Genomic DNA, 26,731 nt, shown 5'->3' on the forward strand with positions numbered 1-26,731 from the left:
TTTGCATCACCTTCTACCAGTGAGATTAACGGGTCACCCTTCATGGCCATTTCTCATCCTTTTGCCAAATGTGAGATTTTTATTAGTCAAATTTATAACAAATTTATATATTTTATTTTCATGATATTTATCTTATACACAACTTCAGGGAGAAAAGCCTCTCAGCTTAGAATGACATTTCCAGAGTTTATGAGGTGTTGTGGATCATTTGGCTAAATCCGATTCAGTGAGGCTGAAAAGGGGGAAGAAAGGAAGCTATGCCCAGGAAAAAGGACAGAGAAGAATGATGCTGGCTTTGATGGAAAAAAGATGTCGATCAAGGAGGGAGGTCACAGCATGCAATGAAATAGGAGAAGAATAAACAACATTTGTTATTCAAATAGAAGAGATGAGGGTTTGTTGTTACTGGGATCACTGGGAGAGTTCATTACAGCTGAAGTGAAGTATTTAATGTTCTCAGGATTGACCACTGCCTCTTCCCAATCATTTTTCATCCTTCCCAAGTCACCTGAGTTTGATGGACAGGATGAGGAAAGGTGGAGAAAGATAGCCCAGCTCAGGGCTGGAAGGATAAATAGTTTTAACTAGTAAAAATGTGTTGCTTGCAAACACAGCATTACTAATGAGGAAGCTCAGGTTTATCAAGTGTAGCTCCTTCCACCTGGGGAAATTCTCTTTCCACGTAATTTACCATTGTTATTTCATTTTGCATGTTTATATATTTACTATTATTACACTCACGAATATTTTGACTGTCATTGAGTTGGCATGACCAGTAGTTTCTGCTTGGGCAATATAGGGATGCTTACGCTGGGGACTGAGGTGTGCTGACAACACATGGCTTTATAATGCCAGCCTTGAGTCAGTCCACGCAGTTTTCTTTTCATTAATATTAAACTGCCTCTCGAACTTTCCTTAAAAAAGAAGAGATGGATCTATCTAGGCTCTGTATAACCCAGCGACAACAGTGCAAATAATTTCAGGTTGCTACAGCATGTTCTTCCACTCCACCCTTAAAATAAGGCTTTTGGTGAGAACACTGTTATGTAAGGCTGCAAACGAGATTTGGAACAATAATAATTACCCAACTTGCCACCTATTTTTAATACGTAAGATGGAAGGCACTGAAATTCTCAATGATAATATTCAAAGAGCAAAGCACAGCAGTGAGTCCACCTATTACAATGAAATCTGATTCAGTATTAGGTTAAAAATAAGGTCAGGTTATTATTTGTAACTAGCTATTACTAATAATACACTTGTTAACCACAGTCAAATGAAATCACAATCTAAGAATAAGTGTGCCTGTGCAGTGAATATATCATGGTTCTCCTTTGTCCTTTAGCACATACACAAATAGATTTCAAAAGAAATTTTCCCTCCCCAGTCTCTCTATTTAGAGGAAGCATTTAAGCAGCAGCCAGGACACAGCATGGCTTGGAACCCAGCTGGAGAGCTGATGCTGAGCTGGGTGGCAAGGCAGAGGTTCAGCCAAGGCACCTCTAGCAGGTCGTGTGTACCTGTTTTGTCATGCAAGTCACCTGTGACACCTCCCAAACGACATGGATATCATATTAACATGCTTCTAGAAGTCATGGGTACTCCCCATCTGGGTTCACACCTCTTTCACTACAAGATACTGGCAGTGCTATGAAGGAAACATACCTTTACCTCACGTTTTCTTGCTGCAATCCTTTTTGGCAGTCTTTCTACAGCTTAACTCTCCAGTCGCTTGGCCCAGATGAAGGTCGTTATGGCAATAACTGTGACGTAGTATTAACTGAAGAGTAAGTATCTGGAAAAAAAATGTAATAGCTATGATACGCAGAGAATGTCATTCATTCACTCAAATGAATAGGCTACAGAATGACTATGTCATTTAGGTGTTGCCTGGCTTAAGTGTAACAGGATCGCCAGCACAAGACAAGGAAAAGAGGCACAGAATAAAGGTGAACGTCCCATTTATTGTTTAAACTGCACTGTGTACTTCTCCATTGTCTCAGCACTTTGAAAGGGCACAGTTAAAGAGCAGAAACGTTACGACAAGCCAGGGCAAAACATCTCAGAGAGCTCAACTTTAATATCCTTAAGTCTGCAGGTACAGCACTGGGTCCTCCTGGATTTATAGGCATTTAACAGGATCGCAGTCTAGTTCCAAGGAAAACGATCCTCATTATGGCCCTGAAGCCTCCCCAGCTCCATTAGCCAGCTGCCTTCTTTTGGATTAGTTCCTGCATTTTGCTCTAAGTCTGTGCAACCAAGATTAGGAGAGAAAATATATCCTGCAGGGGTTTTAGCCATAATTCAGCCGTCACATTGTGTTTGAGATTTCACAGAAGTGAGCAGTGCAGCCCTTTGCTAAATGTTGCGACTTGGAAAAAAATCCACCATCTCTTACAAGTCCTACATTTTTCAGATTCCTAAAGTAAATCATCTGAAAGCCAGAAACAGTGGTTTCTCCATAGCGTGCTGGCACGAGAAGCAAAGATATATATCTATCCCATGCCTAACGCAGGAAACATTTTGTAGGAATTTTCTGTACAAGGCATGTGGGATGTGCCAAGTCTGTGTCATTGATTAAAAAAAGACCCCACCTTGGATCATATTATCTCCATGACAACTGCTTGTATGTATTAATAATTTGTTGTGGGCTTACACGTAGCTTATGGAAAAGACTGAACAATAGGAGAGTGTTTCCAAAGAAAGTATTTGTAACGTGAGCTACACCGATCAGAGCACCACACCAGCACTCAGCAAGCCTGAAGCCTAAAGCACAAGCTTAGCAGGACATTTCACAGATGTTTACACTATTTGTTTAAAAGGAAAGAATTTAACATGTGCTCCAGTATCTATTGAACTGGGGTCTTGACTCTTTTGACTCTAAATCTTTCTGTCATGTTTGGGCAGTTGGTTGACTTTACTACCTGTTTCCTCAGCGGGGCTGAAACCACCTATTTGTCCTGGCAGCAGTGGTGTTTGTGGAGCGCTGTACAGATGAGAGCTGTGAGCACACGTAGGGTGTGCAGGGTGAGGAGGAACGTGGCCACGTGCTCAGGTGCACAGCGATGTGCCTCCTCCATCAGCACTCCTGCCCAGCGGCTGAGCAGCATCCCGTGCCACCATCCTGAGGAGAGAATATGACAAAATATTTGCAAAATATTAAAAAAAAAAATTATTTGTGAATGGGCGCTCTCTTCCTAGCCTTTTTGAGAGTCTTGACTATGAAACATCTGTATCCATAGTGATTTGCAAACATGACTTTCACAGTTACTCCATAACTTCTTCTTTCAGTAAGAATGTACACTTCCTGCTTTCTTTACACCACCAGCATGAACTTTGAAGTATGAGGTTTCACGTAGTATGTTTTGTGGTGTATCAGGTGATTAATAATGAGATTTCACCCTTTACAGAAGCCATTTAATTGAACTTTGAAAGCGAGTAGGCCTCTGTTGATAGCGGTATTACTGATGTCACTGGTTTGTCATGTACTACCTGGACTCTGGAATGAATCAAATACACAGAAATAATATTTGCTCATGCTGATGTAACACAAATATCTGACGTAAATAGCTTCTCTTCTAGTTCCCATCTTTTGCAATTGTTCTACTAAAGGTCACAAGATTTATCTGAATAAATGGGACTATTAATAAACACAAAACACACAACATGTGGTCTCAGCAAGTGGCCAGTATCTGAATGTGTGCGAGATCACATGATATATACTTCTGACTTCACCTGATCAGGAAAAGTCCCTTTCCCCATACAGACAGTTGACTTCTACACTGAAGTACCAGTGTCTATACTCTTTGCTTACAAAAAACCCCATGTATTAAAGAAGGCAACCCTACATCAAAAGGCAACAACTATGACAATGTTGTATAGCCTTTTAATTCTGCATTTAGTATTAAAACACCATAGCAACAGAAATTTCAGACACACATTGACAGATAATTTAGAACCGGTAAAATATTCAGAGAGAGAGAAGCGTGAAGAAAACTAATTTACGTGTTCCTTACTCTACAATGCTTAATCAACACTACATTCACACTGCTGTACGACGCCTGGCAATATAAAGCTGCATATTTAAACACTGAGTGATGGCTCTTATACTACAATGGAAATGTTGGTGTTTCAGCAGTAACTGGTAAGATTATTGCTAACACACACGTCAATGAGTTGGAGATTGATTTCAGGCCACTACAGAAGTAGTTGGCACTATGGGTAGTTTAGCAAAAAAGACGAATAACCTACCAACTCCATGTGTGTAAACCTAAGTGCAGTCAGCCTGAAGGGTTCGCCTTTTTAAGGAATGCCGTAGGTATGAAGCTCTGGGATCACCTATGGCAGCAAGGGCTGCCCTTGACTCACTGGGGCAGCCGCACCCCAGTGATCTCCTTAGTTACACACACACAGCGCCTGGCACACACTCACATACTAAATACGAAGTATTATTACTGCCATCTCACATCTTAATCTGACTGTGTATCTGAAGCACTGACAAACCCCCAACTTGCGCAACGCAGCAGGTATTCTTTCATTATTTCGTTCTCCTTTGAAGGCTCAGATAACTATCTAAGAAAGAAGAGAAAAGCAACCGTGATTCTCTGAACTATTGATTATGATTCTCGAGTAGGAGGGAGGAACGAGATCTGATTTCTGATCCATACATGGACTATTCAAAACAACACATGGATAGAATACAGAGCTAATACTTAGGATGGAGATGGCAACCAAAATATTGCCCTTCTCTGAGTGTCCAGGTAACTGAATTCTGAATTTCCTGTGCTGAGTCCTGAATTCTCTCCTAGTCAATGGCACGGCCCCTGCTGCAGGCAGGGAGTGCTGAATCACCCATCCCTTCTCAAGCACAATTTGTCCTGGCAGTGAAGAGCTATGACTGAGTCTTTTCAAACTAAAAAGCTTCCTTTCTTAGGTGAGCACTCTAACACTATGCTCCTGTGAACAAGCGGTGGGCTTGGAAACCATCACACTTGCTCTAAACACACCAGAGATCATTATTTCAAGTTTTAAGGAGCCCTGTCTAATCCACAGTAGCTGCGCTTTCCCCACACACATCAGATAAAACATCACAGAGCTTTGGTTGTAGTTTCATAAGCAAACAAGATGGTCCCCACAGCTCCCTTTCAACCTGGCCCCTTCTGTGATCCTCACCCCTTCCCACACGAAGAAGAGGACAAGGACACAGATGCAGCAAAGAACACTTTTTCAAGCAAAGCAAGCTTTTTTGAACTCGTGTTTTTTGCTGGCACCAGAAGGGGAATAATGTTGAGAGAGGACTGCCACCACTGCCATCTTCCCATCAGCCTCAAAGAACCACCACCCAAGAGCAGAGAACACCCTGTGCTGGGTCACAGTTAGAATCCAACAAGGTGCTGAAGCCCCTTTTTTCTGGAGACTGAGGCACAGAGCAGCAAAATTACAGTTCAGATTTTTCTCAATGTTGTGGGGAAAAAAAGTAAAAAATAACAGCAATTTGTTTAGCAAACAAGATGGTCCCCACAGCTCCCTTTCAACCTGGCCCCTTCTGTGATCCTCACCCCTTCCCACACGAAGAAGAGGACAAGGACACAGATGCAGCAAAGAACACTTTTTCAAGCAAAGCAAGCTTTTTTGAACTCATGTTTTTTGCTGGGACCAGAGGGGGAATAATGTTGAGAGAGGACTGCCACCAGTGCCATCTTCCCATCAGCCTCAGGTGACCACCACCCAAGCGCAGAGAACACCCTGTGCTGGATCACAGTTAGAATACAACAAGGTGCTGAAGCCCCATTTTTCTGGAGACTGAGGCACAGAGCAGCAAAATTACAGTTCAGATTTTTCTCACTGTTGTGGGGAAAAAAAGTAAAAAATAACAGCAATTTGGTTTTTTTTATAGACAGGAGTATAATTAACTGTAGGACTGACACCATGAGGAGTTCAAAGATGTAATCTACTCCAGTTTTGCCAATAATTTCACTATCTGTACAGAAAATACGGAGCTAAATGTAGTCTCAAAACATCTGACTATGCCAGAAGGTCAACAGTTATTAAAGAAAATAAACTTTAGCTTGGCAAATTACACAAGAGATGATGTTGTTCCTTTACGTTCTTTGCATTTATTTGTCCAAGATCATTTCGGGAGTATTAAGGAAAACGTGCTACAAAGCAAATTATTGAAATCTATCATTTTTCATTGAATAACATTTTTCCTTTTACATCCCTAAATACAAAGTTAAAAACACCTGAAGATACAAATCTATGTAAAAAGTGCAAAAACATTCTCTAAGAGAATACCTGAGTTAGGTCATTCAAACAAACTGATGTCTACCAGGAGAGTATGACACCAAGAAACCGAGACTGACCTAGGAAAGCAAACATTCTTTTCCCCTTGCTCACTGGTTAATTGCTAATTTACTTCAAGAGTAGGCAAAGAATGTAACAATTTAGACTCAGTATTGGGCAAACCCTGACCAAGACAATTAACACTTATTAACTAGGAAAAGTCCTTGTTGGCTTGGCAATTTCAACAGGCTACATTTTGTCCAAACTTTGATTTAAGCATGCTTTCTTTTTATGATCATTTCACATCATTTGCAAGTTATTTAAGGTAAATCATGCATTGACTAATACCTCTATAATTTAAGATGCAAACCGCAATCAAATACCTAATCCATTACAGATCAGGTTCCTTTCATTCCTTTTTATTGCATCTTGTTCATCTCTGTCTTATTGACGTCTTTTCCTTTAGGTAGAAAACAAGCCTCTGAGTACTCCAAGGTGAGGTCCACCACTAGTTCCCTGAATTTTGCTGAAAGCTTATGCTGTGCCTCACTTATTCCTTCTCTCTTAAAAAAGGTCATAATAAACCCAACCCTTCCAAGAACTCTTTCAGTATAAAGAAATGCAACACAGCCTTTTGAATTGAATCACCACCTGGTGATAAAACCAAGAGAATACTTAATAAATTGAGCCAAAAAGATTTATTTTTAAGTACCTAACACCAGCAAGCACCCTCCACATCCTTATTCCTGCAGGGACACGGCAATTGTGTTCAGAACTATAGGGAAAAGCACAAACACCACAGAACTCCTCACAGTGATTACAAACACGGCCCCCTCGGCCCCTCAGGCGGTATTTAGCAGGCCGGGCAGTAATCTACTCCAGTTTTGCCAATAATTTCACTATCTGTACAGAAAATACGGAGCTAAATATAGTCTCAAAACATCTGACTATGCCAGAAGGTCAACAGTTATTAAAGAAAATAAACTTTAGCTTGGCAAATTACACAAGAGATGATGTTGTTCCTTTACGTTCTTTGCATTTATTTGTCCAAGATCATTTCGGGAGTATTAAGGAAAACGTGCTACAAAGCAAATTATTGAAATCTATCATTTTTCATTGAATAACATTTTTCCTTTTACATCCCTAAATACAAAGTTAAAAACACCTGAAGATACAAATCTATGTAAAAAGTGCAAAAACATTCTCTAAGAGAATACCTGAGTTAGGTCATTCAAACAAACTGATGTCTACCAGGAGAGTATGACACCAAGAAACCGAGACTGACCTAGGAAAGCAAACATTCTTTTCCCCTTGCTCACTGGTTAATTGCTAATTTACTTCAAGAGTAGGCAAAGAATGTAACAATTTAGACTCAGTATTGGGCAAACCCTGACCAAGACAATTAACACTTATTAACTAGGAAAAGTCCTTGTTGGCTTGGCAATTTCAACAGGCTACATTTTGTCCAAACTTTGATTTAAGCATGCTTTCTTTTTATGATCATTTCACATTATTTGCAAGTTATTTAAGGTAAATCATGCATTGACTAATACCTCTATAATTTAAGATGCAAACCGCAATCAAATACCTAATCCATTACAGATCAGGTTCCTTTCATTCCTTTTTATTGCATCTTGTTCATCTCTGTCTTATTGACGTCTTTTCCTTTAGGTAGAAAACAAGCCTCTGAGTACTCCAAGGTGAGGTCCACCACTAGTTCCCTGAATTTTGCTGAAAGCTTATGCTGTGCCTCACTTATTCCTTCTCTCTTAAAAAAGGTCATAATAAACCCAACCCTTCCAAGAACTCTTTCAGTATAAAGAAATGCAACACAGCCTTTTGAATTGAATCACCACCTGGTGATAAAACCAAGAGAATACTTAATAAATTGAGCCAAAAAGATTTATTTTTAAGTACCTAACACCAGCAAGCACCCTCCACATCCTTATTCCTGCAGGGACACGGCAATTGTGTTCAGAACTATAGGGAAAAGCACAAACACCACAGAACTCCTCACAGTGATTACAAACACGGCCCCCTCGGCCCCTCAGGCGGTATTTAGCAGGCCGGGCACCCTGCCCAGCCTGTGCCCCCTGAGTAGCAGGCGCTCAGCACACCGTGCCCAGGCCGGAGGGGCCGTGCCAGGCCGGTTCCCTCACAGCAGCGGCCCTTGCTCCCACCTCAGGCCCGCGCCGCCCCCTTAAGCGGAGCCCCGCTGAGGAGGGCACCCGCCCTCAGGAGCGCTACTGGTCTAACGGGCTGCCGAGGAGGACGATACCGGTTGCCCCTCACCGGGACGGACTGGCCCCTCACGGCGAAGGGGAGACGCCGCCACCCCTCACACACCGGGCAGGCGGGAAAAGCCCTTCCCTTCAGCCCCCTCCCGCGCACGCGCCGGCGACACTCCCCCCCCCCCCCGCCAGAGCGCATGCGCCACCCTCCGGCCGCTTTGTGCCGCGCGGGGCCGCGCAGGCGCAGACGCCTCTCGTCCCCGTCCCGCCGGTCGGGCCGGTCCCGCTCGGCTCGAGAGAAGGCGCAGGCGCGGCCCCGCCCACAGACGGCGCACGCGCCGTTGCCCCCCTCCCCGGGTGTCCGCCTCTCCCCCTCCGCCCCCCGCCTCCCTTTCCCCCCGTAGTGGGAGCCGAGGCGGTGACGTCAGGAGCGGCGGCCATTACACGGTCTGGTGCGAGGCAGCGGGCGGCAGAGCTGCAGCCGCGGGGAGCGGAGAGCGCCGCGCCGGCCGCCACACTCCCAGCGCCCCCGGGACGCCCTTCGCCGTCCTCACCCGCTGCTGCCGGCCGTCGTTTGGGAGAGCTGATCGTAGGGAGGGAGCGAGCCTCCGGTGTTGCGTGCGGCGGCAGAAGCAGCAGGAGCCGGTGAGGAGGGGGAGAGCGGGATGGAGGAGAAGGTCTTCACCAAGGAGCTCGACCAGTGGGTGGAGCAGCTCAACGAATGCAAGCAGCTCTCTGAGGGGCAGGTGAAGAGCCTCTGCGAGAAGGTGAGGACGGGCGGCGGCGGCGGTAGCAGGAGGTTGGGGTCGCCTCAGGGAGGCGGCGCCCGCTGAGGGGAGCCCGCGGGGCCGGGGCGGCCGCTCGGCGGGAAGGAGCTGCCGGGTGTGGGGGGAGGGAGGCGCCTCTCCGCCGGTGTGGGGCCTCTCGGGGAGGCTCCGGTGGGGGCTGACTGGAGCCCGAGCCGCCGGTGGGGGGTAAGAGAACCGGGGAGCCGGGCGAGCTGCGGCCCCGCCGGCCGCTGTGCCGGGAGCCTGGCTCCGCCTCCCGCCTTTTCATCGCCTCCTAAAATGGCGCCGCGGCCGGGATTCTCGGGAGAGACCCCCGAGCGCCACCGCCATCCCCGGGGGAAGAGGGGGGGCTTCTCTTTGCCGTCCTGGGGCCCCGGGCGTCCTCGGTTGGGCCCGGGGGAGCCGTGTCCGTCTGCCCGGGCCGGTGGTGTGCGGAGGGAGGGTCGCGAGTGAATGGAGGCGACACACTGTCACGATAGGGTCAGCCTTTGAAAGCAGCCCCCGAAGCGTGAGGTGTTACAAGGAAAATAAAAGCTTGTGGCGATCAGTCGTAAATTACACGGGGTGAAGAGCTTGGACGTAACAGCTTTGATTTTTTTCTTGATATAAATAAGCACAGACGCGTTTATCATTAGTTGAAGTGTAGATGAGCTTGGGGGCTTCGGGTTTCTCTGAGTAAGATTCAGGGTTTCATGAAATTCTCAGAATAAACCAGTTGAGATTCCCAAATGCTCAGAATAAACAGTTGAGATTCTCATATAGCTATTTATTTTTATGGTGGGGGGATTGAAGACGTTGAGACCTGGATGCTAGACTGCTGTGCTGAGTGAGGCATTTATGGTTTATAAAGGTCTTAAAATCAGCCCCGGATAGGTTGCCTTTTGAAATTCGAGGAAAAATTTGTTATAATAGCATCCAGCTATATTTTCCAATTGGATTCTAATTCTGGATGTAACTTAATAGCTGAGCAGTTTTTTTTCATTACTGAAGGCTTTATGTATTCTTGCATTTCTAGACTGAAGGAAGTAATATTTGTGGACTGTTTGGGATCTGGAAATAAAGAAATATGGGAAGTTATTGATGTACTGGGTTCTAAAGAAGCCTGTGTACCTGCCACAAGAAGTAATTAGAACATTTTAAATTTGGCATCGTGCCTTCAAATACTCCAGCATGTCGTTTTGGAAGCGAATTGTTTCCAGAGGACTGTGAACTTATTAAAGAACTTGCAGTGGTTTTGGCTAGACGGGTTCTCCCTGGAGTCCAAATTGAGCTGACTAGTATTCTAGCAACTTAAAATTGTTACCATTTCGTACAGTTTGTGTATTTTAAACTGTGTTGCAAGCAAGTGGTAGTGTCACCACCTGGCTATTTTTCATGTCCCTCTTTAATGACAACAGTCCAGCTTCTTCCTTGTATCGCTTGGTTGGAGAGGTGACTGTTCCACGTGCCATATTTATAGATTTGATGGTACAGGGTCCTGAATGTCGTGTGAGCAGTTGTGTTTGTGAGGTTGTATGGTAACTTGCAGGAGCATGAAGAATATACAAAAAGCTTTCAATTTACTGGGAGTTTTTGATAGGTGAGGAGTCAGCATGCCATTAGAAATTCCTTACAGAAGATACTGTAGTCCCAGTCATCCTTGTTGAGCAAGATGCCATTTTCATTTTTTCTCTGGGAAAAATGGTAATGAGATATATTTCTAGATAAATGTGTCATTCTCTTCACAAACAATGGTAGATAAAAGGAAAGTTGTGTGTCCAACTGTTGTGTTTTGAGAAGAGACACCACAGGTATGCATGAGAGAAGTCTACCTGAAAAATACCATTTCTTAGTAACCCCCTGTTGTCTCCAGCTGGGTGGGAATGACCTAGCTCCAGACCAAAGGTAGGATTTCTCCGGGTAGCGTGATCCCGTGCTTGGGCTCAAATTCCCTATCTCTGACTGGGTTGTGGTCAGCACTTTGCAGAGTCCAGCCACACGGGTGGTTATGTTAAGGAGAGGTGATTTGTTGCTGATAACTACAGGTGGATTTACTGCGGCTTCCTGCTAAGAGGAGTTCAGTTTCTACGTGGTTGCTGATGCAAGGAATTAGAAGCCGGCTCCCAAAATCCGAGTTTTCCATCAAGTCATTTTTCAAAGCGGGATGTTACTAGAATTCTGTGCCCTCCTGCTGAGGGACAGCATTGGCTTTAACACGTTTTCATGCTTCCAGCACTTGACTCTCAGAAACTTTGCTGAGTTGTGCTCTGTGTTTTGATTGTCTTAAGTAGTTTCATGGATGTAATCGCACCCAAAGGTTATATTTTTCCATAAATAGCTTAATGTGTTAAGGACAGTGTCAAATATAGCTAGTGGACAGATAAAGGACAGATAAAGACCCTACTAGGAATAAACTGTCACTCTTCAACCATATTGAATTGTAGCTAGGGCTAGTTAAAATAAACAAATAAATAAATAACAAATCTTTGTGAGGGCTTTTCCCTCATAACACCATTTGATTGGATGATCTTCCTGACTGGTATTTCTTGATCTGCTGGGACTTCATGTGTGCAGACTGGTGCCTGTCTAATAAGAATAAGCCTAAGGGCTCTCTTGTATTTCAGTATTGATATCTAAAGAACACAACATGCTATTTACAAACATGATAATTAAGTGTGGCCATTTGTGCATCCCAGTTACTTTCTTAGTGCATCTTACGTTGTGCCTGGTTACCTGGGTGATGGTAGTGGTGGTAACTGGGCAGAAATGTCTTCTCAGTCTAGGAATAATTTGTAACCATGAATAATACATAATACTTTCACTGGTGATATGAAAAAAATATGAATCTCTGAGTGGCAGTTAAGTTATTCTAGACTTAATATGTGCTATTTATTTTATGTTACATCAGTGTGTGACCGACTGTGTGTGCTTTGCTGAAGGATAAACGTAAGTTTTGAAGAAGCGGTCAAAACGTACCCTCTGTAGTAACTGTTATGTATCAGCAGTGTCCTGTTAACACTGAATTCTTTATTGACTGTTGTCTGTGAACAGAGGAGAAAGGAAGCCCTTTATTGCCAGGTGAGGGTTTTTCCACTGGCCATTTTGTATGGAAGGATGCTGTTTTGGAGCACTGTTCCGTAATTTGTAAGGGTGGAGGGAAGTGGTCTTGTCTCCTCGCTGTTGTGTGACAGTCTAAAAATTCACGGCGGAACGAGTTGAATTTTTGGATGGAGTCTCCATTTTTTTATTTCAGGAGGTCTCTAGTGCAGGTGGAGGGAGAGGTGTCAGAATCTCTCCCCTGGTAATACTAATCTGTAATTAAGTGAGTTTGAACATGGCATCCAGTGTTTAGAAGACAATTTGGTCATGTGCTGCGCAGAGTGTTCAACATTCTCTTCCCATGTACTTGAATTACTGGTAAAATTCATCTGAATAGACAGTGCTGCTCTCCAAAATTTTTAAACTAAGTGAAGGGCTGGCACTGGTAAAGGCATTCAAGAAACCTTACTTTGAGCCTTGTCTCCTGCAGCTTTTGATCAGTAACAACAATCTCAGTTTTGATTTGTCACCAGTGCTGATTTTCATAGTATAAATATGTTTCTGGGCCATACTATTCTCTGGTATGTACCTCGTCAATGGTGTATGTTTCTAATTTTTTTTTCCCATTGCAGAACTTCCACCTCTGTTTAACACCAGATCTTCCAAGTTAGATTATGAGAGACTGATGGCAGATGAGAGCTACCCAAATGTGTGTACCCACTGCAGCTGTGTGAGCTGCATGGACTCCTTAAGTGCCTTAGTTTTGGGAGGGCAGTGTGTTACTGATGAGTATTTCTTTGGGGTCAGTCCCCTCCCCTGCAATCAAGGTTCAGTTCCTCTAATGTGTAGGCAAATTTTGTGAATCTGCTGTTTTTACTCTTGTGTTTAAGCTATTGCTGGCCTGAGATATCAGCCTTGCTTCTTTTTCAGGCAGAGGCAGGTCCCTTCTGCCTTCTCTGCTGTTGGGGAATTACCTTTCTTGGCTGATTATTTCTGCCCAGAATTGAATGTTTTAAACTATCCCCAGCTGAATTTGCAAGGCCTTTGGCATTAGGTAGCTTTCGAATTTCTGTATCTTCACAGGTAACCATCACATATAGCTATTCTTCAAACTAAGATGATTGTAAAAATGAATGTTGCTATCTGAACTTGCTGGAAATCAACTGAAAAACCCGCCCCAGCAGAATTCCCAGCCTAGTGAGAGTTTCTGTGTGTTGGACTAGTCCTGTGTCCCTCCGCCCCTTCCCCTGGCAGAAAGAGAATGTCTGGAAGACACAGCACTTCAGTTCCTTCTTGCTGCTGCATTGCCTTCTGGATTCATGATCAAGGAAACCTTTAACCTTCTGCCAGTGATGGGAGGACCCTCTTTAGTGGTTTCAGGGGCTGTGGGAGACCAGAAGCTGCTTTAGGACTCCTTTGCTGCTGCTTTGTTGTACATACCAGGGGATCAAGCCGCTGATGGATGCGTATAGTTATACCTTCCATCTCTGAAGAGTTACAGGTGTATTGTGAAAAGCTTTTTGTGACATTTTAATAACTGTGTTTTAGATTATTCTGGAACACTTCTACAAAAAAAGATCCTTTCACTCCCAGTGTTCTGTGTGGTGTGTTTTTTTTTTTTTAATGGTTGGTAATATAAAATGGAAATTGTCTCTTTACACAAAAGGCATTTGAAGTGTCAAACTTGCCAGCCTTCTCACCTAGTCCTGATTATACTTAAAACACTTTGATGTACATATGAGAATTGCCTTGTATGTGCCAATTCTTGTAGCTTCAGCAGCTAATTTTTCTCAATTCTAGGATATTCTGTAAGATTGAGTTGTGCTCGCATGTTTTTTTTTTTTTTCTAATTGCAATATTAGTTGTGATCAAATGGGAGTGAAAGATATCTTTGTGTTGTTTTAGGTGTTATTTTGGGCATAGCTTAAGATAACAGAAGTAAGCACTTGTAAGTCAGAGCAAGTTCCTACTCGAGTTCTGCCATTTGAAGGCACAGATTGTGGATGAGGCCGTGGATTGATGTCTTCTAAATCCACCTGTGGTGAGGCTGATGCCTCCTCGGATCTGATGACGGTGCTGCTCTGTCATTGCTCCCTGGCCATTTTGGGTTAGTCATTAAGGGTTGCCTTCAAGAGTGTAATAACCTGCCCTGCCTGGCTGTGGCTGGCAGGAGGTAAGAAGGCCTCGTACCAAAGGGAATCAAAGGAGCAGTGATTGAATTTCCATCCTCGCTTAGGCACCCTTAAACAACACTACACCTATATTCAGTAACACAGTTGTTGCTCTCTGTTGCTTTTCTTTAGGCAGTACGTGAAGCTGGAAAAACAGTTTATTCCTGGCTAAAGAATACTGGAGCTCAACTGCTCAGTAGTCAGGTCTCCAATATTTGTGCTGGGTATATTAAAAATGCCTTCCAGTATAGGCGTTACATGCTTCCTAGTTGGTTTTGAAGTACATTTCTTGAGTTTGACACATGCCTACCCCAGCTTCCACTCAGTCTTCGGACTGGATCTCACTGTGCCTACCTGTGGTTGCAGTTGTTTGAGCAAAAGAGTTGAAAACCTTTTGAGTTTTATCTCCTGAGTCCAGCTCCATGGATCTGGCACAATTAGTTTGGGAATAGCTTTAGCCTATTTGGTTTGGTTTAGCAATTTGAATGATACAAAATGAATGTGGGACTGAAGGTCATCTCTGTGTAAGTGGTCAGCTTCGTGCTCATGCTGTTTTTTGGAACTCCTATGTAGAGAGGAAGGCATCTGGATTTCCTGAGCTATTTGTCCTCCTATATTTTTTAAAAAAGATTTTTCTAGACTTTGATTCTCCTTTAATGCAAAGGTAGAGTCACTAGGATCTTTGTATGAAGCAAAATAATGACATTGATTTCTTCCAGAGGAGCCCCTTCCTATCCTTATTTTCTGTGTGCTCCTGTCAACTGCTGATACTTCCTCTTTCCTTCTCCCAAATCTGCCTCTGAGGGAAATAACGCTCCTTTCACTTACTCTGAGTATGTGAGACTGCTAATGATTTATTCAAATCAAAGTTGAGGAGACTATCAAGGCTGCAAGTGGTGTCAGTCATTGCTATGTAATATGAGGGGATAGAGGGTTATTTCCCAGAAATTTACTGCCTGCGTGCGTGCTTGTGGAGCTTCTGGAATTTACAGGAGAAAAAAGAAGGTGGTTGTCTCATTAGATCTTATACGCAGTACTGGTGTTAGGATTGATCTTCTGCTTGGCCAACATCTTGTGTTCAACTGGGCTCTCTTCTAACCAAGCAGGAATTGCTGAAGGAGGAAGGGAGCAGATGTTGCTGAGTTGGTGGAGCGCTGAAGAAGGGCACTTTGCTGTGTTGTGAGAAATGCAAAGCTGATTGGATTGTATGCTTTTTTGTTCACTGACAAATAGTCATTGATACATCAGCGACCATACTTTCATTTTGTGTGCTCTGAATGAAAATAAAACTTCTGAGTTCATTTGTTTGTTCTATTTGACCTGTCCCAAGAAAATTAAGGGCTACAAATGTGTTGCTGGAGCTGTGACACTTTGACCAGGTGTGGCTTGTTTTGCTCTGCTGAGTTCTAAACCTTCAGGATTGCTGGTAGTGAAAGAGGTTAGAAACAGAGTTATAGGCACTAGTTATAAACCAAAGAGGAAGCAGATTGGTTATTTTCTGTTTCAGTCCTAGGAAAAGAGTATTTTGCTGCTGTGGCTGTCTCTGTTTGGATGGAAATCCTGTTTTTACTGACTTTAGAATACTAAATAGATAAATGTCACTGGGGAGCTTTGTATTTTAATTTTATTCCTGCTTATACATTCACATGGCACTCCTTAGTGGGTTCTGAAGATCAGCATGAATCGGCTTCCCATTTGTGTCCTATGTAATGTGACTGCTGTCCTATCTTCCTCATGGAAGGGTGATATTGGAGGCCTGTTTTCTCTAGTTTTGTTTAAAATGTCAGACAGTGAATGAAAATACCCTTTTTCCTCTAAATATGGTGAGCCCATCTTTTGTCTGAAAATGTTGTCTTTTCTCTGCAAGTAAGGAGTGGGGGGAAGACCTTAAATTGGAGGAGACAAATGCATTGACTGCGCAGAAGACTTGCTGACTATAATGGATGACTTTGCTTGCAACTGGAATCTCTTCCAGGCCATGGACGTTTGGCCAGCTAAAACCAGTATTCATCCCAATTAGCTGATCATTGTGCCTTTAGTCACATCCTGTGCATCTTGACGACAGGAAATTATGGGTGTGGTTGAAGTCTTCGATCTCATCAAAATATCTTTATGGTAACTACAAATACCTAATACTTTTTTTTTTTTCCTCTTGGTTACAGTGGATGCTTCTGAGCACACACGTTACTAGACAGCGTGGTGGGCTGCAGGTGTGAATTCTGGTCTGCCAAGAATGACACATTGCCATCTGCAACCATGATTTTGGAGCTGTGTTGTCTAATTAAAATAATGGTTGTATTTCCTTTACTGAGTTAGTACTAATCTTTTGATAAGTGCTTTATAACGCTGGATGGCTGCTACGCAGCAATTTCAGGCATTGCTCTACAATTCTACAAAGGCACAGTAATGTTTACTGCAATTTTTTTCGGATGTGCATCAGAGTTTTTCAGGGTAGATACTTAGTTTGAGCTGTCAGAGCTCCTGCTAGAATGTAGGGATCTAAGAAGGCGTAGGTATAATTGAGAAATAACTGGTATGTTCTGGAAAGAAAAAGGAGTTTGAGTACAGATGAATTCAGAGGATTTTTTTCTTTCTAGAAATGGACCACTTTAAATGATTTTTATGAGGCAAGGTTGATGTTGTGCTCTGCTCATGAGGGAAACTCACTTGTCTGCAGCGTAGAGTGGAGAGAGAGTGGGTGGATTATAGCCTTTAAGGCACTTGACTCTGAGCCTTAATCTGTGGCATTTAGGATAAAAATATATACAGGGAAGAGGGGAAATAGATACCTCTGCATATATGCAGCCCCTGGATGTCATTAAATAAAATTGTGAAGATCTGAAAATCAAATGGTAGTAGCTTTAATGGTCATACAGTGTTTTTTAAATTCTTATCCCTGATTGTTCATTATAAAACGCAGAGTTTACACTTGGATCTTGCATTGTCTTAAAACAGTCAAACTAATCTTTGTATTTTAAGAACAGTGTTTTGCATAGATGATGTGCTTTGTAAACAAAGGCAAGAAAACAGTGCTTTACTGTTCATCTGGCCATTTAGATGTGTGGCAGTCCAGGAAGGCTTTAATTCTTAAATACTAAGCTATATTTCCATGCAGTGCTACTTGCTTTACGATAAAGTGAAAATGTGTCATTTTCTTGTGTGTTTAAACCAATATTGGTTTTATTCTTGTTGTCTTCTGGGTGTTCTGGGATTGTACAAGTCGCCTCCTTCTAGTGAAATGGCTGAATAAGCCAATATTTCAAATATCAAGTAGGAAGGAATTCCAGTCACTGTGACTAAGCTGAAGTGTATTTGATATGTGCTTAGTGTTTGAACTTTGAGATTGCTCTAAGTAAAATACGTGACTTCCCATCTCAGCAATCGTTGTTTATGACAGCTTTTTACTACTTCTTGTGAAGCTGTGTCTTACAGCTACATATTTTTTTTTTCATTAGACTATTGGTGCTTTGCTGTAAAATTGCCATTTATCCATTTCAAGTAATGGCTTCTTTTCCATCTTCATCTGTATTCATTTGTACTTGATTTTGAAATCAAGTAAGTGTGATTTCAAAATGTGATTTGAGAGTGTAGTGGTGGAAAAAATAGTTAAACTGATTTGAAGGTAGGGCCTGTAATTGTAAATGTAGTAGGCTGTTGACACTGTTTTTCTTATATTTATTTGTCTTTTTTTAAATTGTAGAATGCCATCACAAGTTAAACGTGTGGTGTGGGGTGCTTAGGAGGATTGAAGTGGTACAGAAGTTTAGGGCTGTCTTAAGAATTAAGAACTGAAAAAAAAGCCTAAGAAATAAAACACTAATAAGTGTTCAAGAAAAGTCTGTTCCAGAGTTGTGTAAGTGTTTGTTTTAGCGATAGGCAGTGAAACCTGGCTGTTTCAAAATGTTGATGTCAAAATACTGCAAAGGTATTGCACTATTCTCCTTTTTGGCAATAGGTCACTGGGGTTTTGAAGTACAAGGAATCAGGTGTGTGGCTCTTCCTGTGTTCTCCCTCCTCAGGGGGTTTGAGCAGGGAGTGTTTTCTGGTTCTGAAGGCAGCTGAAATCTCTACAGCTTCCCCTCCGTGAGGAGCTGTGTGAGAGCTGCTGCTGGGAAGCCCAGTTTGACGGGAGGATGGACAGGGATGGACCAGGAGGGAGTTGGGGGATGTGGCAGAACAAGGAGCATCGTCGTGGGTCTTGGGGAAGGGATCAATAAAGAGGGAGTGGAACCAGATGAGGTTGTTCATGGCAGTGAGGGATGTGGCAGAACAAGGAGCATCCTTGTGGGTCTCGGGGAATGGATCAATAAAGAGGGAGTGGAACCAGATGAGGTTGTTCATGGCAGCGTGTGCTCCACGACAAAGCCAGGGTCACAGATACTTCAGTAGTATTAGTGGCAGCTTGTCTTTGTGAAATTGCAATATGACATGTACTGTTGTCTTACCAATTTGTGGGTTTATGTTATGGTATATTAAAACAATTTTTGCCCTACACTTTTATAGGAATTAATTTACTGTGGAAATTCAGGGTGCGGTTGATGGACCACTTGTTGGTGGCTGTTTTCAGGGTGTTAATATTTTCCACTTCCAGCTCTGCTGAAGCTCCTTCTGTAGGGGCAAGTTTACAGCTTAAGCACTTTGGTATATGCCACTGTTAATGCTGTGGGACACGATAAGACTGCAGATGGATTAAGCAGTTCATAAGACAGTATTTCATGAAACTTGTCTCAGAATGAGAAAATGCCAAAATCCCTGCACCAGCATTCCTCCACCACGGGATTTAAATAGAGATTGCTGTTTTGCAAGTTGACCTGGAACAGTCTTTTTCCATCAGAGTAGCTGTCTGACTTTATCTACGTGTTTGGTCATATGTATATCTGAGTGATTTAATATTTCAAAAACTGAGGAAGCAACATCTCCTCAGTTGCTGAGAACTGTGCCATTTTAATCTCGGTCAGCATAAACGTTGCATACCTTTGATGAAAAATGGATGCTGCCTTCTTTGTGCAGTGCTGCCAGTGTGTGAAGAAAATACGGGGGTAGAAAGCATTCTAATTAGAGTAGGTTTTTTAATTCCGAATCGCTATAAGTATCTGTAACGTTCTCTGTCAAAAGAAGAATTAAGATGGCTAATGCTTCTGAATGTAATAGCGTATTAGAAGAGGCTAAGACTGTTAAAATACCTTCAAAACATCCGGTGAGTGTCACTGCATTAAAATGAACTTAAGTCAGGCTATCTTAAAATAAATCTACACTTTTAGCATCTACCACAAGCCAGCAATGACCTATCTTTAGTACTAGGCACGGCATGAGTGGAAACTGTCACATGAGGTTGACTTTTCGTGTAAATCTGGCTGCAGAGAGATTAACTCTGCAATATCTAAACTCTGGGTTGCGCAGGGTGCTCAATAGTGATTCCGTCTTTGCATTTCTTTCCAGTGTTGAATAAAATCTTGAATTTCTTGAATCTCCATCATTAAACTGTGTGTTGCTGGAACTTCCCTGGTTTGAAGGGGTGAGCGTGGTCACGGTGAGCCTGGGCAATGTACAGGAACAGTGAGACTGTTTTTGGGGGTGTCAGTCTCTGTCCTGCTCATGGCTTCGAGAATGGGTGGAAACTTGGACCCAGCAGCCTGTTTCTTAGTAGCTTGGCTCATGTCAATAACCAGTATTTAATATTCTATTTAGATTTTAACTTCAAATGTTTCTTTCCTAACCTTTTAAAATCTAATGCTCTTCAGATTATGGTGATTTTTTTCTAGTGTCTCAAAATATTTCTTTGCTTAGCAGAAACGCCCCCCAAAAATAGTATGCTGCACCCAAAAATGCATATATTTTCAAACCTATGGGGTTAGGTTTGAAAAAGTCAAGAAAAATGAGCCTAAAATGAGTGTAGGGTTGCTCTTCCATCTCTCTTATACTGATATACAGAATATTTTTGATACAGTGTGGCCTGTGCATAGGTGGGATTTGGTGATATTTCTGCAAATCTTGGGTTACAATACAATTTTTTAATATATACTTTGTTATTCTGGTAGCGAGGTGAAAAAGAGATCCATTTTGAATAGGAACATTGGCCGTTGAAAGGCATGGAAATCTTTGGAGACGGTAACGTGTAAACGTGTTACTATTTATATTTCTAATACCCTCTTGATTTAGAAAATTATTGTGGCGTGTGTTTAGTGACTGTTCTGAGAACAAACTGTAACAACTGGCAGTGTGATGGTGTGATTAAGGAATTATTGTGTTATTTCAAAATTACCTTTCTGGTGGATGCTATATTTAGCTTGTGCTTCTTCATGCAAATTGCCTTTGTGATTTTTATCTATGCAACTTTGTGAAGAAAAATGGTGATGGCAAAGATGTTTCCCTACTTTGGTTTATAAATACACAATCCAGTGTTAGCACTTGTTCAGAAAGCGTGTGTGGGTAATCACTGCTCTGCAATTGCTGGTACCACTGGGTATTAGTTGTGTTCTTGCTTCTGCTTCATGTAGGACTCTCTGCCTTTGCATTCAAAGCTGTAGGTGTAGATGGGAGGCACCTAGTCTTCTGAAGTGAGATGTTGGAAGTATGGAACTCCCCAGGAGCTTTTACTGATTTTTAGATTTAATTTTTCCAAACACTTAACGAAACGCTTCAGTTCTAGCAGTGATGATTGTTGTTTTATGCTTCATGGAACCATTTTTGTAGAAAGTCTGAAGTTTTTCTTATGCTGGAAATTATTTCTGAAATGTTGTTCTCAAGGAGGGAAAAAGGCCACCAAACCAAATTTCTGTTAGTAATACAGGGTTGAATAAAGCAAAATCTTATTTTAAGTAAAGATAACTTTTACCTCAAGTGATTCCAACAAGGAAGAGACATGAACTCATAAAGAGAGTGGGTGGTAGAGAGCTGGAGGTGGTAGAGCATACTTTGAATAAAAATTGTAGACAAACTTAGAATTTATGTGTTCTTTGTTTTTCTTTTATAGGCTAAAGAAATTTTGACAAAAGAATCTAATGTACAAGAAGTGCGATGTCCAGTCACAGTCTGTGGAGATGTCCACGGACAATTTCACGACCTCATGGAACTTTTCAGAATTGGAGGCAAATCACCAGACACAAACTATTTGTTTATGGGGGACTATGTTGACAGAGGCTATTATTCAGTGGAAACAGTCACATTGCTTGTAGCTCTTAAGGTAACTTTTCTTCTTGGCTGTACAATTCTGTGTAAAACATGTATAATTACTGTCCTGACTACACTTTTAATACCTATTACGATTTGCATTGCATTGGGATTATTGGTACAGAACCTGAAATGTTGACTGTCTTAGTTTTCTAAGATACTTCTAAAAAATGAAATTAATCTTTAGGTGCAAGCATTTTCTAAAATGAGTTCTGTGCTTATTTTTTACTTGCCAAAGTAGCAATCTTTAAGAATTTGCTTGGAGAGATCAGTTTAATGCACAGATGTAGTGAATTCTGTTAGTAACAATAAATAAAATTTGTAATTCATCTCAAAAGTATCTGCCAGCTGAAGATTTGAATGAGTTACGCTTCCTTTTCTCAAAGGTTATCATTGAATCTTCATCTTAAAAAGGGTTTGGATTTTATTGCTTTATTGACATGTGATGGGGGGTGAAGGGTGCAAATTCTTTTCTTTGGGAACACATGTATTTTGATGCCTCTAAAATAATTTGTTATGTTCAGGTCCGTTACCGTGAACGTATCACAATTCTTCGAGGGAACCATGAAAGCAGGCAAATCACACAAGTATATGGTTTCTACGATGAATGTTTAAGAAAATACGGAAATGCAAATGTTTGGAAATACTTTACAGACCTTTTTGATTACCTGCCTCTAACTGCCTTGGTGGATGGCCAGGTATGTTGAAATGTGACCAATTTAAATGTTACTGGTTGTAAAGGGAGCTCTTAACGCTGAATTCTATCAGCTCTCAGCTTTAAAGGAATCTCTTGCAGATTTTTTTCTAATCATTTATACTAAACAATTACAATTGCACTGATATAATTAATGTAAATAAACGAGATAACCTTCATGTCTCTGACTTTTCCAGATTTTCTGTCTACACGGTGGCCTCTCCCCATCGATAGATACACTGGATCACATCAGAGCACTTGATCGCTTGCAGGAGGTTCCCCATGAGGTACTTGAAAAATAATTTTCTAAACTTGTGAGATTCCTGATTCAGCATATATTTGGTGTTTGAATGCACAGGCCAGAAGTGAAATTCTAAAGAGCTTAGCAGTATGAAAGTACCCATCTTCCTATTGAGTTTTTGAAGGAAAAGTAAGAGGCATGTTCTTGCCTAAAGAAAGAAACATGCTTTAGTGTGGTTAGAATCTCAACAGGTCCCAATTAGTGATCTTGGAGGCGAGACCTACTTCTATGAAAAATCTTCATTCAGATTAACTTGTTGATAGTATTTCAAGTGCTATCTGTGCTGGCTGTTGTACATGATAGGCATTTTTTTAAAGTGTTAAAGAGGTGTTGCAACAAGTTGTGTAGGGGTGGAGGGTGTGTGTGTAGTGGTTTTGTGGGGCTGTTTTATTTTTCCTACTCAATTTCTGAAACTTCTTCTACGTCTCTTACAGGGTCCGATGTGTGACTTGCTATGGTCGAGTTTTTGAAGGAAAAGTAAGAGGCATGTTCTTGCCTAAAGAAAGAAACATGCTTTAGTGTGGTTAGAATCTCAACAGGTCCCAATTAGTGATCTTGGAGGCGAGACCTACTTCTATGAAAAATCTTCATTCAGATTAACTTGTTGATAGTATTTCAAGTGCTATCTGTGCTGGCTGTTGTACATGATAGGCATTTTTTTAAAGTGTTAAAGAGGTGTTGCAACAAGTTGTGTAGGGGTGGAGGGTGTGTGTGTAGTGGTTTTGTGGGGCTGTTTTATTTTTCCTACTCAATTTCTGAAACTTCTTCTACGTCTCTTACAGGGTCCGATGTGTGACTTGCTATGGTCAGATCCAGATGATCGCGGTGGCTGGGGAATTTCTCCTCGAGGTGCTGGTTATACGTTTGGACAGGATATTTCAGAAACCTTTAACCATGCTAATGGCCTTACGTTGGTTTCGAGAGCTCATCAGTTGGTAATGGAGGTGAGCAGGATCGGACAGCCTTGGTGTTCAACCACCTGATTGTGGTGTTGGTGCATTAGTACCTTACTCTGTGTATCAAACAGCTGATAACCCAGCTGAGAGTCTTCCAGAAACTCTATTTTGACGCTATTCATGTTCTTCTGAAGGAGTCTCTCAATTTGACAGTGGAGTAACCTTTATTTTTGGCTTTTTTTCCTGAAAAGTTGCAGTAATGTCATAAAACAGATTTAATACTAGATGTGTTACTGCATTTCTGTGTAGGTAAAAAGGCTCTTAAACGTAAATGCTGAGTCCCTTGGTAAGAAAATGCACACAAATATGTGTGCCTTGAAGAAAAGATGTATTTTTCCGTTTTACCTTAGATGTGTGGTTTTGTTCTTAGTCTCTAGTTATCCCCGGCAGTAAAGATTTTTTTGAATGTATGTCTGGATTTTGGTTTTGGTGATCACAGCTGAAGATTCAGAATACAGCGTGTGTTTTGGAATTGCTGTTGAAATTTTTAACATCAATGCAAAGGACAATTCTTCCTTGATTTCTTTTTTAAAAAATATGCTTGGCTCATGCTTACTAGTAAAAAGCAACATATAAAGGCCAAGATTCCCTATTGCCCTTTTTTTTCCTCAAGAAGACAAATAAAGATACAGCCTCAATATTAAATAACTACAATTGTCACCTAGGGTTTTGTGGGTTAAAACTTCAGTGTAGTGGTGAGATGGTTATATGGGGTACAAGAAATGAACCTGACTTATAGAACTACTTTTTTTTTTTCTCTCCAGGGGTACAACTGGTGCCATGATCGGAATGTAGTAACAATTTTCAGTGCTCCAAACTATTGCTACCGTTGTGGCAACCAGGCTGCAATTATGGAACTTGATGATACTCTAAAATACTCCTTGTAAGTATGCTTAAAAATCAGATTTACGTTGCATGTGATTTTTTTAAGGTAGTTTCTGTAGCAAGACACCGATTAGTTATTGTGTTAAGGTGTGGGGTTTTTTCCTATCTGCTTTTGGGAGGTGGAGTGTGTGTGGAATTGTTGGGTGAGCCCCATCTCCAGTCTTAGAGTCAGGTGTCTGGAACGGTTGTTGCTGACATCTCTTTTCTGTCAGATTAAAGTGAGGCTCCTCAGTTCTGTTTTATAGAAATAGTTTATAGAATAGTTTTATAGAATAGTTTAATGAAATACTCTAGAGGTGTGTGACTGGAGAGTGGGAGTGCTCTGAGGTAATGCCCTCTTATCTAGGGCAAGACTTGTAGAATCGTGGGATTCCTCACGTGTGAGGGTGTTGCCTTGTTTTAATGAGGTTTCTTGCTAACTACCTCAAGAGCAGCTTTATTGCCAGTTAATGAGGCAAAAGCATTGGATAAACTGCCCCCTTTGACAATTACAGATGACTTAACTTTCTAAATGTATACGACTTGAACTTTCTAACTGTATACTAATGTTTGACCAATTTATGAGTCTTAAAGCTGAGATTCATTTCTCTCCAGTCCATAGTAGTAAACATAAGGGGAGTTTAAATTTTGGGGATTGTAAATATATATTAATAGACGGAGTAGAAGAAGTTGAACACTATTTCTAGAAGACTTTAAATGGTAAAAAAGACTTTATCTTGGTTAAGACCGTTGCTACTGTTGACTCAGGTACAAAGCACACCTGAAAGTAAAGCGAACTCTTGCGGTTTCATTAATCCCTTTGCCTTTCAGTTTGCAGTTCGATCCGGCGCCGCGTAGAGGTGAACCGCATGTTACTCGTCGCACCCCAGACTACTTCCTGTAAAGAGATTTTAGACCTGTACAGTATTGCCATGAACCGTATGTTGACCTAAAGAAAATGGGAAGAGCAACAGTAACTCCAAAGTGTCAGAAAATATTTAACATTCAAACTTGTTTTCACATGGACCAAAAGACGTGCCATATTCAAATACAAAGCCTCTTGTCGTCAACAACTGTGACCACTTTAGAATGAACCAGTTCATTGCATGCTGAAGCAACATTGTTGGTCAAGAAACCAGTTTCTGGCATAGCGCTATTTGTAGTTACTTTTGCTTTCTCTGAGAGACTGCAAATAATAAGATGTAGACATTAACACCTCGTGAATACATTTAACTTTCCATTTAGCTATAGCTTTATTCAGCATGACTGTAGATAAGGGTAGCAGCAAACAATCATTGAAGCTTAAAGAACATTTTTAAAATAAGTACCAAGGCCTCATTTGTTCTGAAACTGTTTGTTTGTTTTATTTTCAGGGAATACTGTTTAATTTAATTGTATTGATTTTTTTTTTTTTTTTTCTGCACTCAGTTCCCTCTTCCACTCTTTGCCCTACCATATTGTCCCTTGTAATTGTCCAAGGATAGTGAATTACTTTGAACAGAACTGTTTTTTTCTGTAAAACAATGTTACTGCAGGACAGAGCTGCAGTGTTTTTCATAATAAACTTGTGAACTAAGTATGGAAAAACGTCAAATCCTAATTGCATCTCAGGTCAACTGTGGCTTAATAAACTTGACGCGTAGCTGGATGGGGTTTAGAAACTCACCTAGAAATTTCCACCTTAAATAACTAAAACGGAGGTGATTTGGAGTGTGCTGGAAAACTCTGACCTTTTGAATTGTGTCCCAGGGAGGTGCCTGGTCCTTGATGTCACCAGCTGAGAACAGATCTCCCTTGTTACTGACGTGTTGTGCTCTTTCCCTCTCGGTGCTCTACTGAAATAGTCAGAAATGGAAGAATATAGGATAACTCAATGGATTGAGCGTGGCTTTTTTCCAAGTGTAAATCTAAATCTGAGTTACGGAAAATGTAGGTGCTAATACTTCAAATCATTTTCTGGAAAACTAAGAATAAAACCAGTTTTCTAAATATTAAAGGAAATAACTTGAAATTTAGTACTATGTGTATTGCCCAAGCTTCCATTCTGAAAAACTAGTGGTATGGGGTTTATGTTAACTTCCCTTACAATATTTCCTTTCTACTAATTTGTTTCAGAAATTCAAATTTTATGCCTTCTTAAGGCTTGTGCTTGAAACTTCCTTGGCTTATCTTAAAAAGATGTACCTGGCTGTTGTTTTAATAGAGAAGACTTTTAACATTTATATTGTTTGAGACACGTTAAATTCCTTGGGCACA

General features: G+C 41.5%; 1 protein-coding gene across 1 annotated transcript; it reads left to right on the forward strand.

Moving 5' to 3' along the window:
• The first annotated feature begins 8,923 nt into the window (after positions 1–8,923).
• Positions 8,924–26,075, forward strand: LOC106891482 (serine/threonine-protein phosphatase 2A catalytic subunit alpha isoform). The gene is made up of 7 exons (XM_014948050.1): positions 8,924–9,280; positions 21,464–21,673; positions 22,185–22,358; positions 22,552–22,641; positions 23,438–23,599; positions 24,376–24,494; positions 25,307–26,075. Exons 1-7 carry the CDS (start codon positions 9,179–9,181, stop codon positions 25,377–25,379), a joined length of 930 nt encoding a protein of 309 aa, XP_014803536.1. The 5' UTR covers positions 8,924–9,178; the 3' UTR covers positions 25,380–26,075.
• Positions 26,076–26,731: the final 656 nt, after the last annotated feature.

The sequence above is a fragment of the Calidris pugnax genome, unplaced genomic scaffold (genome assembly GCF_001431845.1).
Source record: "Calidris pugnax isolate Ruff unplaced genomic scaffold, ASM143184v1 scaffold27, whole genome shotgun sequence".
Lineage (NCBI taxonomy): Eukaryota > Metazoa > Chordata > Aves > Charadriiformes > Scolopacidae > Calidris > Calidris pugnax.